This window comes from Hyperoodon ampullatus (genome assembly GCF_949752795.1).
Source record: "Hyperoodon ampullatus genome assembly, chromosome: 1".
Taxonomy (NCBI): domain Eukaryota; kingdom Metazoa; phylum Chordata; class Mammalia; order Artiodactyla; family Ziphiidae; genus Hyperoodon; species Hyperoodon ampullatus.
In genome coordinates this window covers 129,094,373-129,107,953 of record NC_136914.1, presented here as the reverse complement: position 1 = coordinate 129,107,953, position 13,581 = coordinate 129,094,373, and the positions used below count along the sequence as shown (strand labels likewise).

The 13,581-nt window shown below is 35.8% G+C and overlaps 1 protein-coding gene across 2 annotated transcripts in view; it reads left to right on the top strand.

Annotated features, from left to right (window-relative positions):
* Positions 1-10,817, top strand: part of NAA15 (N-alpha-acetyltransferase 15, NatA auxiliary subunit) — a gene marked incomplete at its 5' end in the record, with an annotated part of 78,197 nt that extends 67,380 nt beyond the window's left edge. Inside the window, 4 exons of one of the 2 annotated variants that reach the window (XM_079702779.1) lie at positions 2,091-2,189; positions 7,790-7,933; positions 9,147-9,244; positions 10,606-10,817. In XM_079702779.1, the coding sequence (XP_079558905.1) occupies positions 2,091-2,189; positions 7,790-7,933; positions 9,147-9,244; positions 10,606-10,806 (542 nt within the window). In that variant the 3' untranslated portion in view covers positions 10,807-10,817. Of the gene's footprint in view, positions 1-2,090; positions 2,190-7,786; positions 7,934-9,146; positions 9,245-10,605 lie in introns of both variants that reach the window. The other variant, XM_079702778.1, reaches the window with a different exon arrangement.
* Positions 10,818-13,581: the final 2,764 nt, after the last annotated feature.

Sequence of the window (13,581 nt, the reverse complement as noted above, 5' to 3'; positions counted from 1 at the left end):
CAAATGCCAGTGTGGCTTCCTGACAGAAATGCCTCCTGTTTACAACATGCTGTGGGGAAGTATGATGATGTGATTATCTCTTCTAGGACATTAGCATCAAAAATAGATGTACAATAGATAACCAGGATTAAGGTGAAATATAGGCATTATCATGTTCATATGTGGAAAAATTTAGTAAATACGTAATACACATAGATCTTAGAATAGTGTCTGATACACAGTAAGCATTAAATAAATGTCAGCTATTAGCCATTGTTATAAATAGAAGATGTGATGTTTGAGGTATATCTTGAAGAATGTACCATACTTCTAAAAGAAAAGATGCACAGAAGGGAAGAGTATCCATGAAGAAAACACAAGTGTGTGTAAGTAATGTTGAGGTTGTCTATATTGCCTGAGCCACATAAAGGATAAATGGAGGATCTTGGTTACGAGATTTAGAATTCTTATAGGCTATACGTAGTAGATACTAAGAAGATTTTACGGTATTGAATTGATGTAATCCAAGTGGTTCATTGAAAAAAAGTTTATCACTGAGGTGATGCATATTGAAGGAAAGAGAAACTGGTTAGTAACATCTGACAGAAAGTCAGTGTAACTGTCCAAACAGTGTAACTGTCCTACTAAACAAGATAGACTAAAATGGTACCTCTATAGAGTACCCGTGCTGGGACTTCCCTGGTGGTCTAGTGGGTAAGGCTCCGTGCTCCCAGTGCAGGGGGCCTGGGTTCCATCCCTGGTCAGGGAACTAGATCCCACATGCATGCCACAACTAAGAAGTCCGCATGCTGCAATGAAGGTCCGGTGTGCTGTAACTAAGACCCAGTGCAGCCAAAATAAATAAATATTAAAAAATAAAATAAAATTTAAAAATCATGTTTATCAAATGCCAGGAAAAGGTTGCTATATAATGTTTCAAAATAAGATTCAGAACTAGCTATAGTTTGATTTTAATCTTTATTAAGATATTTATGAGTATGTAAAATAGAAAAGTAGCCGGGAAGAAAATAGATCAAAAGATGAGATTATCTCTTGATGGAATTTGAGTGATTAAAATATTTTTTTATATTTTCTATTTTCCACAATGATTTTGTTATAATCTGGAAAATTAGTTTAATAAATAGTCAAGTAATTTTAAAACTTTTAACAGTTAACGCAACTCTCTTTTAAACAAATATTCTTGCATGGAACCCCAGAGTATAAAATACAAAAGCTGTTCTGCTTTAAGTGGTGAAAGGCAATCTAAATTCCATTCAGTTGGCTTCTTTGCTGTGTACTAACCTCTGAATCACTCTCCAGCGTTGCAACAGTGTGAAATGGGCAGTGACAAAGGACATAGCAGTATTTTTAGCTTTCTGAGTGTAGGGGGTAAGGGAAAAGGAATTGTCAGAAGTCAGGGTTTTGAATTTTGATATTTGGAGAATGATACCAAACTAGGGAAGTCTTAACAAAGAGGTGGTTATGGATGAGACTTGGAAGTGTGGTGAGTATTCGGGTGCAATTTTCCATTCATCAGGTGGAAACACTACTGAAGCTTGGAAAGCATGGGGGATGGGGTAGGAGGAGATAGCATTGAGAAAGATTAGAAAATGACTAAGGACATAACCTTGTTGAATACTATACCTTTTGAGGGGGAAGAGAAGCCAGGGATTGACAGGGGAGGAACAGTCAGGTAGAAGGGAAACCATTTCATGTGTCACAAAACACAAGAAAGGCATAAACAATATTAGTTTCAAGCATAAACAATGAAGTTTTCTAAGTAATGGGGAAAATTCGTTTATTTGACTACAAAAAAGAGGTTAGGGAATGAAATGGCTTCAAAATTTTCTTGTTTATATGGCATTAGTTCAAGTAATGTTGAATGCTATCTAAATTTTTTATACTTAATAAAACCTTTTTTTCTTAAAGAATGTTGTGTGGAAAATAATAGCTAATGTTGCTAATCTGAGGAAGTCATTTGCTTTAGTCATATGTTTCAGTTCAGATGTGATTGACTCTAAATGAGTTTTTCTATTTGTAAGAAATTAGTCCTCCAAAGGAGGGTATCTCTTTTTATCAAATGATCAAAATATATCTTTTTCTTTTTATAGAAAAGTTTCTTTTGATGCTACAATCAGTAAAGAGGGCATTTGCTATTGATTCTAGTCATCCCTGGCTTCATGAATGTATGATTCGACTCTTTAGTACTGGTATGTTTTTGTTTTCCATTACTTAAGTATTTGACTGCAGTAGTTGATAGTGACTGTATAAGTGATTTGTACAAGTTTATCATAAACTCAATCATTTTAAGGCTGCTGTGTATTAAATTAGCTGAGGGGGGGGAAAGCGTTCTTTTCTTTGTGATAAAGGTCTTTATTTTCAGGCTAGAAATGTTACCTGATTTTGACATAGAATCATTCAGTCCAGATATTTGAGAATCACCTTTATTTCTGTTTCTAAAAAGTTAATAAGTTGAATTTTTGCATCATATTTCATTATGTAAAACTTCTTAGTAAATTGTTCTAAAATTAAAGTAGCTCTTTGAAATTGACCAGTTATCTCGTTTATCTCTGTCTTTAGCACAGTTATTTGAGTCATAAAATCTTTGTCACTAAATACAGGTTAAAAAGAACTTTGAAACAGTTGTTGCACTTTTCAAATGTTTAGACAGTAGGATCCGTACATTAGTTTTAATGCGAAGTAAAGCTACAGAATTTTAGAGGACAAAAGGTGGAATTTTATGCTAATTATCTCTCCTTTTATAGTTGAGAAATCTGGGACCCTAAAAGACTAAATTACTTATTCAAGATAACATCAATAATTAGTAATGAAGCAGGGATGAGAGCCCAGGTCTTCATATTGTTCTTTCTACTACAAGAGCTTTAAGCTTAGAATAAAGGACTCCTGTAGTCAAGTAGTGTTGTTTTTGGTTTTCTTTTTAAGTGACTGGATAAGGAGAAATTGAATCTTTAATATAACAGTCTGCAGAATTTGGAAATACTATTAAATTAGCTATCTCATTGCTGAATACTTAGCCCCATGTGAACCCATACATCATATAAAAATAATGAGATTAAACCAAGCATCCCAGTCATTCTTTTGAAAAATGCTAAATTGTCCCAATTAAGAACATTGTTTTGACTTCTAAGAAAAAGTAAAGCCTTATTTAAATCATATTTATGCTTGTCAAAAAAATGATTCCTGTTACAGAAACTGAATCGTAGAAAAATTTTCCTCAATTTTTAAAAATTCTGAACTAATAAATAATGTAACCACATTATAGAAAATAGAAGAAATAATTGCTGTATTTAGAGAAAATAAGGGAGTTTCTTTTCAGTCTTTTTTTTTTGTATTAAAAATAACTTTTAAGGCTAGAAACAAGTCTTAATTCATTCTGTTAGAATGGAATGCATTTAAACTATTTTCAATATATACATACTTTGTTTTTATATAGTCCTTTCCTGAAAGGTAATAAAATAATACATATAGGGCTTCCCTGGTGGCGCAGTGGTTGAGAGTCCGCCTGCCGATGCAGGGGACATGGGTTCGTGCCCCGGTCTGGGAAGATCCCACATGCCGCGGAGCGGCTAGGCCCGTGAGCCTTGGCTGCTGAGCCTGCGCGTCCGGAGCCTGTGCTCCGCAATGGGAGAGGCCACAACAGTGAGAGGCCCGTGTACCGCAAAAAGAAAAAAAAAAAAAAATAATAATAATAATACATACAAATTTTATGGAGTTAGAGACTTTCCTTTGAAACACAAATTAAAAGTGGCATATTTAGATGTATTTGCTTGTAATGAGTGTGTGGATTGATGAACGTAATGACCATTTTCTTGCAACAGTTGTTTCAGAAAATTAAAATGCTTATGGACTTCAGAGGAATGAAGGCAGAATGGTCCTGGCATTCAAAGTTAGAATGACTGAGCGGAGTTGATGTTAGCTGTGCCCATTGCTCCAGGCGTTCAGCTGACATCACTGTCAGGAAGAGATTTACAAAGTCATCCTTATTTTCACTAGATTTAGTCATCTTCGTTACTATAACCCACAGTGTTCCTTTGACTAATATATTTGGTTCTTGAGAAAAAGATTTAATTTTGAAGTAACTTTTCAGGAACACGTTTGTCATGTTAAGTTATATTGTAGTAACTTCTTTACAAAGAAATCTTCACAAGTAACACCTTTCCAGAGAGTATGGAGGTAAAAGCAATGCCTCCACACTTGTTTTATCAGTTGTAGAGACTTCTCTAAGTGAATGTTCATCTTAGCATGGTTATGGGCACCTTCCAAATCTCCAGAATGCTATTATACTACCAACGTAAATAATAACTGCTACACGGAGTCACTTATTATATAGGGTGTTCCCTCCCCCGTTTTTAATTAGGAGGATGATATTACCACTTTGAAATTTTTCACTTTTTTTTTTTTTAAGTTGTAGAATTTAAAGCAATTTAATTATATTTCTGGTCAGTTCTAAGTAAAAGATAGGAACTTAGGTATTCAGTTGTTTTAGTATTGCCTTATATGTTTATATTCCCTTAAATGCTTTTAAAATTAGTATTATTTGATCACTTTGATCTACCGTGAATCTTACATCATTTTCCTCTCTCATTTGTACAAACTCATTTCTTCCTTTTCCCTGCAGATTATTTTTCTACCATACTTACGTATTCCCCCCACCCCCCCAAAAAAACACCTTGCTTAATTAATGCTCTCATTTATTTAATTTGTCATTTTGAGTAGTAAACCACTTAGTAGGTTGTGCTATAACCTAGTAGTGAGTAGTCATTATCTCACACAAAATATGAACATATTCTACGCAATTAGCAAAAAATGCTGGCTAGCCTGGGAACCCAGGGAAACTCCTTTTGCTAAGAATCAGCCCCTTTCTCAGTGTGACTTTTAACTATTAATGATTACTAGGTTTATTTAATCTGCTAATAAGCTAATAGCATGAACCAAACATGATTTTAATTTTAGGATATCTGAGGACTCAAATCATAAGCCTCTTAGAAAAGGTTTTATTCCCCTACCCGCAGTTACTACTTTTTTTGATTCATTCACAGGACTTATTATTGTATCATGGAAGATAATTAGCTAGTCTGAGATTTTTTTTTTTTTTTTTTTTTTTTTCTGTACGCGGGCCTCTCACTGTTGTGGCCTCTCCCGTTGCGGAGCACAGGCTCCGGACGCGCAGGCTCAGCAGCCATGGCTCACGGGCCCAGCCGCTCCGCGGCATGTGGGATCTTCCCAGACCGGGGCACGAACCCGTGTCCCCTGCATCGGCAGGCGGACTCTCAACCACTGCGCCACCAGGAAAGCCCCTGAGATTTTTTACTTTCTTGAGACCTCAGTATTTTTTGGTTAGTTTTTATCAATTTCAAAGGATTTTTAGATTGACTCCCCGCCCTTCATTAGTCTTCAGCCATAAAAGCTTATCTAATAAATCTTCGGCATTTGAGGCTGCCCCTTTTCTTAAAGGTACAGATGGAACTTCCTTATATAGAATTCCATAGGACATTCTAAATTTTACTACAGAGACTTCTCTGGTGGTCCAGTGGTTAAGATGCTGAGCTCCCAGTGCAGGGGGCCTGGGTTCGGTCCCTGGTCAGGGAACTAGATCCTGCATGCTGCGACTAAAAGATCCCACACGCGGCAACAAAAAGATTCCACATGCCACAACTAAGACCCAGCACAGCCAGCCAGCCAAATAAATAAATAAATAAATAAATAAATAAATATCTCACCTCATTGGTGTATAATGTTAAAAAAATTTTTTTTTTTGCTACAGTAGAATTGATTGATTGGTTGGTTGATTGATTGTAATTGATATCTTTCTGGAAATTACAGTTCCGATCTACATGATTTAGGAGAGAAAATTGAGCTGGCCAGAAACAATTTGTGAACTAATAAGGAAATGTTTTTGGAAACATTCCTTTTGTCTGTTAAACAAAGAATTGCTTTATTAATACAAACTATTAATGCCCCCCCAAAAGGAAACAGCTATTAGTCGGTGTTGGGAGTTATTAAATATTTCCTCTTTGATACATCCCAAGAGATACATATTTATGTATTTTTTAAAATTGTATGAGGGTTTTTTTGTTTTTTTTTTTAAAGCAGTTTTGATTTTTCTGGGGAGATGTTTAATCTGAGGAAAACAAGTTAATGAAAGTAATGAAAAACATGAAAAGTGTAGTTTCCAACTATAATGTAAACTATACAATTACTTCCCTATCTGCATATAAAGTATCCTGAAAGCATTTCAAGCAAACCAATAAGGCCCATGGAAATAACATATTTTATAGATGACCCCTGTTTGTTGACATAATGTTCATTGTAATTGGCTATAACCTATTTTAACAATTTTTCTGCTGGTTCTTTCTGTACTCCTGTGCCAGTTCCTCTCCGAAAGACGGATATTGATAAATTGCCAAATCCAAGTTGCAAATACAGCCATAATGGAGGTTAAGCTAAATTATTTAATTAGTAGCTCATGTATTTGAACTACGCAGTTCTGTAGAATGATAGAAGAAATGCTGTTCAACCAACAAAGGACATATATCAATCAATTATTCAGTTACTAATTATGTGTAGAATATTTCACTTGGATGTTTGCTATTCAAGAGTTCAGTGTTCTTTAAACTTAGGGTAATGATCCATTAGTGAGACAATGAAAGAAGTTTAGTGGGTCATTTTCAGCATTTGAAAACCTAAAATAGAAATAGAGTGGAAGATCCAACCATGTCTTGCACAAATTAAGGGTCAGTGTTCTGTGAAACTTTCATTTCCCATAATAAGGTATGTATACAGGATACATGTTCATCAGAGTACAGATACTTAGTTGTAGTCAGAGCTTGAAAGCCACCAACAGTAGTTCCTAATCGTAAGGGAAAATCTGCTTATCTTTTCTTCAATCTGTGACAAAAATAGTACCTACAGTATATGGAATACCTATTACATCATTAGCTATTTTGTTCGTATCTTTTCCTTACTGTGATCCTTCTGGGTTAGATATCACCTCAGTTTCACAGATCAAGAAAGAGGTTCAGAGAGGTTATGATTTGTCCAAGCCTAGATTCATACCCAGGTCTGTCTGGCTCAAAGCTCCAGACTGTCTCTCTATACCAAAATAATAATGAAACAAAACTAAACTAGGATTCAACCCAGAGAGGTTGGGGGCCAGTTTTTCCATCTCTGAATGCCAAAGCCTGGGAATATGATGAATACAGTGTATTCATTACAGGAAAATACTTCGGTGGTCCTTCGGAGTTTATTGTACAGTGATAGCTCAATTCACATAACCACTGAAAATAAAGGTCAATGACCACTTTTTAAAATAAATTTGTAATGGCTTACTTGGGTATAGAAGAAGATGGAGAGGGTGAGGAAAATTCTGTTGTCTTCTGCACTACATATTTGCTGTGACACTACTTGCCAGGTAGGTGCCATCAAGCCCCTATTATATAAACTCCCTTTAAAGTTGAGGGGGGCAGCTGCGAGGGGCTTAGAAGGCTGTGGTACTTCGTCTTTCAGCATCTATATTGTTTTCAATATAGAATTCTTTTCTGGAAACGAATCATCTGTCAATGAAATGTCTTTGATAGCCTTTAGAAAATTATTAGACTATTCTGCTGATACACATTCTTTGAATTTATATAGATTAGCTCTTTAAATGTTGACTTATCAGTAGGTTTATCTAGTCTTTGTATATAATTGCTTTGTTTCATTGGCCTCATCAGGTAGATAATTCTTTAATTCCTACAAGCTTTATCAGTATCTAACTGCTAATAGAGTTTGTTTTAAATTTGTTCAGCAGTGTGTGAAAGTAAAGATTTACCTGATACGGTTAGAACAGTATTAAAACAAGAAATGAATCGTCTTTTTGGAGCAACGAATCCAAAGAATTTTAACGAAACTTTTCTGAAAAGGAATTCTGATTCATTGCCACACAGATTATCAGGTAATCACTTTATTTTGTCCTTATCTTAGACTCTAAAACAACTTCAGTTTTTATTATGATGGATCAATGACAAGGTTACACATTTTTTGCAGGGAAGAGGCAAATGCGTACATGTCACATTTTATTCCCATGAAAACAGGCAGCTTAAATATGCCTCATAAATTTTTTAATTTCTTAGATAAAATTTTTACTATGAATCAAGGCCAGTAGTTTCTCCTGGTTCTGCATCGGCATTACAAAGAAGCAAGTATAAACTGAATTTAGCTATCTGTTACATACAGTGAGGGAGGATCTTTCTGTTTATTTTCTTTCTGTCATCAACATGCTCTTAATCACTTGGATACAACCCATCGCCTTTCATTTCTCATGCTTTATAAGGTATCAGACTTGACAGTGCTACACACCTGAAACCATCTCATGGGCAAGGGTCATTTGGCAAGGGTCTGTGCTAATGTGCCAAAGTCTGGACTTGATGGGACTGCATGGGTAGTGCTTTAGTAGTGTGCTTTTAAATACCTGGCTAAGAAGCCCAGCAGCTTTGTATATGCCTTTGTGGAATTCTGAATTCAGTTTTTTTGGCTCGTGCTATCAAGGTTGGGTATCTCCCACACCCCTACCCCTCAACACACACACACACACACACACACACACACACACACACACACACACACACACACACACACACACACACACACACTCTCTCTCTCTCTCTCTCTCTCTCTCTCTCTCTCTCTCTCTCTGAAGTATTCTCCTCAACGCCAAATTATGCTCATTTTAGAAAGAAGAAAACTACCCATGGTCCCACCACACAAAGACAACTATTATTAGAATATTTGTATTTCTTCATAGTCTCTCTTACCTTAATCATTCTCCTAGTTTGGGCACTTAGACTGTTTCTGGTCTACTCTCTCAGGATTTTTTTTTTTAATAACAATATTTCAAATGGTTATTCCCATTTTTCTAATTAAGTGCCACACTCTGTGTGCACATGTACCTTCCTTTTTTTTTCTTTTTTTTTTTTTTGTTTGGCCACACCGCACGTCATGTGGGATCTTAGTTCCCCAACCAGGGATTAAACCCGCGCCCCCTGCAGTGGAAGCGCAGAATCTTAACTACAGGACCCCTACCTTTCATTTTATAGTTGAATGGATAGAAGATAAAATGCTGGTTTTATCTTGAAATAAAACAAGTTTCCTTTTTCCTTCTCATTTAGCTGCCAAAATGGTATATTATTTAGATCCATCTAGTCAGAAGCGAGCTATAGAGTTGGCAACAACACTTGATGAATCCCTCACTAACAGAAACCTCCAGGTAAAGACTTTTTCATAATCTCTCTGTAAGAGTACCGGACTACTTTTTGTTTCTCTTTTCACCAAGAGAATAATTTTCACCAAATAGTTTTTTTGTTATTTATGCATACTGTTCTCCAAACTATTATGAATCCATCTCAGAAACTGAGCTTCTCTTAAATTTATTTAAGATTGTGTATGTGTGCACACACATACAGCAGGCTACTTGGCATACAGTAACTAGTTTCACATCTACTTGAATAATAAGAATAATCATTTTGAATAATATTTTTAAGAAATTTGTTTTGGTAAAGTTTTACACACTAATTTAGTTAATTAATTTTGGATCTCAGTTCGTATCTGTACATTTCTGAGCAAGCAGTGGTTTTAGTGACGATTCTGATGTATTTAAGATGTATTTACCAGGGATTAAATTAAAATGCTCATTTTACAGCTTGCAGTGTACATGTGATTGAGTAGAGTAAAAGATAATATGGGTGTGTTGCAAAATACAGATTCTACTTTTGGCTGAAAACAAAGAACAGCTACTTTGTGTGATAATTGGCCAGATAAAAAAGCACTTGCTGAAAGACAGTTTAATATACTCCTTTAATAGCAAATGAAGTAAATATGTTTAAGAAAGAAAGTTTTTACTTCTCGGATGCTAAGTAACACGTCATTTAGATTCGAACCTTTCTAGGCTGTCAAAGTTTGTGGGGTACTATATATATCCAGAAACTGTGTGGTATTTTCCAAGTGAAAAGGTAAAGGAAGAAAACATGAGAATGCAAGTCAACATGAATCATTTAAAAATATAAGCAGACCTACGTAAGGGTTTGGTTGAAAGAATTATCAGTTTTCATGAACAAATTTTTCTTGCATGTATACCCTTTGTGTTTCTGAGACTCTCTTCCCTGCTTCGTCATTGGACATACCTTACGGTTCTCTTTAATTTGAATACAGGGTTGAAAAACAATGTTTGATTTTGCCAACTGGCTCTAAGCTTCTGAGAAGTTTAAAGTAATTGACAGTGGCATGTAAATGTCAACATTTATACACAGAGCCAGATAGGCTGAGGCAAGGTTGCCAGCGGTTACTTGCTGAGAGTGAGTGTCTTTAGATGTAGCACCCCACACACCTTGCTTGTCCCACCTTAGTCCTGGCCCTGTTTAAACATCCATCCTTTTGTATAAACCCTGCAGTTCTGAAGAAACTAATTCTAATGGAAGGCAGAGCGGGAGTAAATGCTTTTGTGTATCTTAAATATGTACGTTCACCTCTTATTTTGGAAATCTTTTGATAATGAAATGTCTCATAAGTTCACAGTAAAATCTCTCTCTTTTTTTTTGACAAGTTATAACATGACCTTTTTTCTTTCTTTAGACATGTATGGAGGTATTAGAAGCCTTGTGTGATGGTAGCCTAGGAGACTGTAAAGAAGCTGCTGAAGTTTACAGAGCAAATTGTCATAAGCTTTTCCCTTACGCTTTGGCTTTCATGCCTCCTGGATATGAAGAGGATATGAAGATCACAGTTAACGGAGATAGTTCTGCAGAAACTGAAGAACTGGCCAATGAAATTTGAACATCATTAAACAAGCAAATGGAATGACTTTGGACCATATCTAGTGTATAATATTTTTGTCACGCACCTGCTGCATTGCTCTAACTTACACACAATGAGAAGAGTAAATGTTCTTGCCTTCAAATAGTGTTTTACGTTTTTTATCCTGCTGAAAAGTATATATAAAATATCTAACATATTACAGGATATAGGTTCAGTTTCTTAAAAAATTAAAAGCTGCTAAAATTGAGGGGTTAAAAAAAGATACCTTATCCTATTCCTACCTACCCACCCATGTTTTTAAACTAATTTATATAAAATCTGGAGGCTGTTACAGCTAACAAAGCAGGTGTGTGGCAGAAATATTACTTTAAATCTGTCTTGTGAGATTTTATTATATCTCAGACAGCAGAAATGCTGTTGTAGCACTGGATTCTTTCACTGAGCACAAAGAGGTGTTGGGGCTTTAGCATCTGACTGATTTTGTTACAAGGTTGATTCTGACCATAGGAAGTATGCAGTGTGAATCGCCATTTACAGAGAAGCCTGCAACAGATGCTTGATGTTGTAGAAGCTGGGACATAGAGATACCAAGCAGAATTATAAGAAACCTAGAGGGTGTTCAATACACTTGTTGTGTTTCCAAAATTCACTGTACATGATCAGTTTGGTGTTCTTGTACCACAGTTTTTAACTGGAGGAACCAGTTGGAACAATCTCAATTCTAACTAAAACTTGAAGAACTAAAATAACAATGCAAACCTTTCAGCATTGTTTTGGCCAAACTTGTTAAAACTGTAATGCAAGAACCAAATGCACTGTGATGTGGCACCAACTAATTAGCAAGCATGAACTTTTTCACCCAAGAGTGAAAAAAGAAAATCTACCATGGCTTGGAGTTAAAGAGCAGAACTCCTGACTACCATTCTATGACCGATCAAGAGACTAACAGTTAAAAACCTCCGCAGGCCTTGTTCACGATATGCAGAAAAAAAAGTGCTGCAGTTTAGATACCTCTGGAATTTTTCCACAGTGTCACAGGTTTGTAATACTTGAAGCCCTACATTTCTAAGAATATATTTCTTGCTCAGTTGTTTCAGGCAAGCCCAAGACTTTGTAATTTTTAAAGGGCCCAAGATTTTTTTTTTTCAATAACAGACCAGCTTCTTTTTCCTGCAGTTACAGATGTAATTTCCTTTTTGTTGTCAAACATAAGGTACCAAATATGATGCAATAAATTGTTTTGAAAAACAGTTGTGTGAATATTTCAACTAATATGTGTTGGGCTTCTGTGAAAATACACAGGTGGAAACAGAGGTGCAAGCCTGAGGCAGTGTAATGTGCTGTAAGGCTAGTGCAGAGGGGAGCTTTTTAGATTGGGCTTAGTGTTGGTGTCAAAAAAATTACATAATGCAAGTGTAGTGCTGTTCCTGCATTAAGATTTCATTGAGGGCTAGGATGGCAGCAGGTACTATGAATATAATTAGTAATTTGAAAGGAAAACTGAGAACTGCTATTTTGATTGAGAAAATGAGCCTTAAAATGTTAAACCTGTACACTGAGAACTATGGCCAGAGGCTTAACACTCTTCGTTGCATTTGCAAGATCTCAGCAAATAAGGAGATTAAGTAAAATGAATCGATTGTATATATAACTGACCTTTTGTGGTACTTTTTAGTTTATAGAAAGTATATTCTAAAGGGAATTTTCAGGAGACCTGATCCTTTTACTGATCGAACAGGTGTGCTAAACTCAACATTTCATAGTACATGACCTGCATTCCACATCCCAGTCTAACGATTTAGTGATGTAAAGACAAGTACAGACTGAACTCCAGTGCTTTGTTATGTTTTATTAACTGGCCCTGTCTCAGGAACATCTTAACAGATGGCAAAACAAAACAAAACCTTTTTCAGCTTCTCCTGTGAGTGGCAACTGAAGTTCTTGTTGTTGGTGGAGGGAGAACACTAGTGCTCCCTCTACCACCAACGAGGTCTTGGGAGGAGGCACCAGCCATGTGATAGGGGATGTATGTGTGACTTATGTTTAAACGCTACTGTATATGGAAATGAAATTCATATATTTGTCCTGACAATGTTCAAATGATGTAGATTGTCTTAGAATGAATATTCATAAGTACTAAGAACTCTTGATGCAGATGCCACCCACGAGGAGCTAAATTCCTAACCTGTATATTGTATTCCAACCCAATTTTACTGGAACTATTAAATAAATATTTTATTTTCTTTCAGGTTTACTTGATAGTGGATACATTGTCTGGTGTCAGAGGACATTGACAAGGGTTCATTTTATGTCCAGACATCACCCCTAAAACATTGTACTGTATGTACTCTCTTGCTCTGGGTAGTATCAACTGGATCATCTCACATTTGCCTCATTCACTCTATTCCAAATGATACTGTGGGGAAAACAGGGTTAGAAAAAAAAAGTGGGAAGAAAATGCAGTGATGTTGTTATCTAAACAAGTGCCTTATGTCTATTGCTAAGAACTGGTGTTACCAACCCTTTTGAGAAGAAAGGGTCCCTTGACCTGTATTAACATAGGAGAAGTAAAGTTCTTTTTGTTTTTCTTTATATTTACTACTCTTGTCATTTCTCATTTAAAAACTAAAATCTGACTAGGTTAGTTTTTCTCAGCTTTAATTAGATAGTTGAGTCATAACATTTTCAACACTTTTCTGTATCTATTTATTATGCACAAGAATAAAGTGACCTAATAGCATGACTAAAAGTAGTCCCGATATTAGTGAATAGCTTTTCTGTGGGTTTCATCAA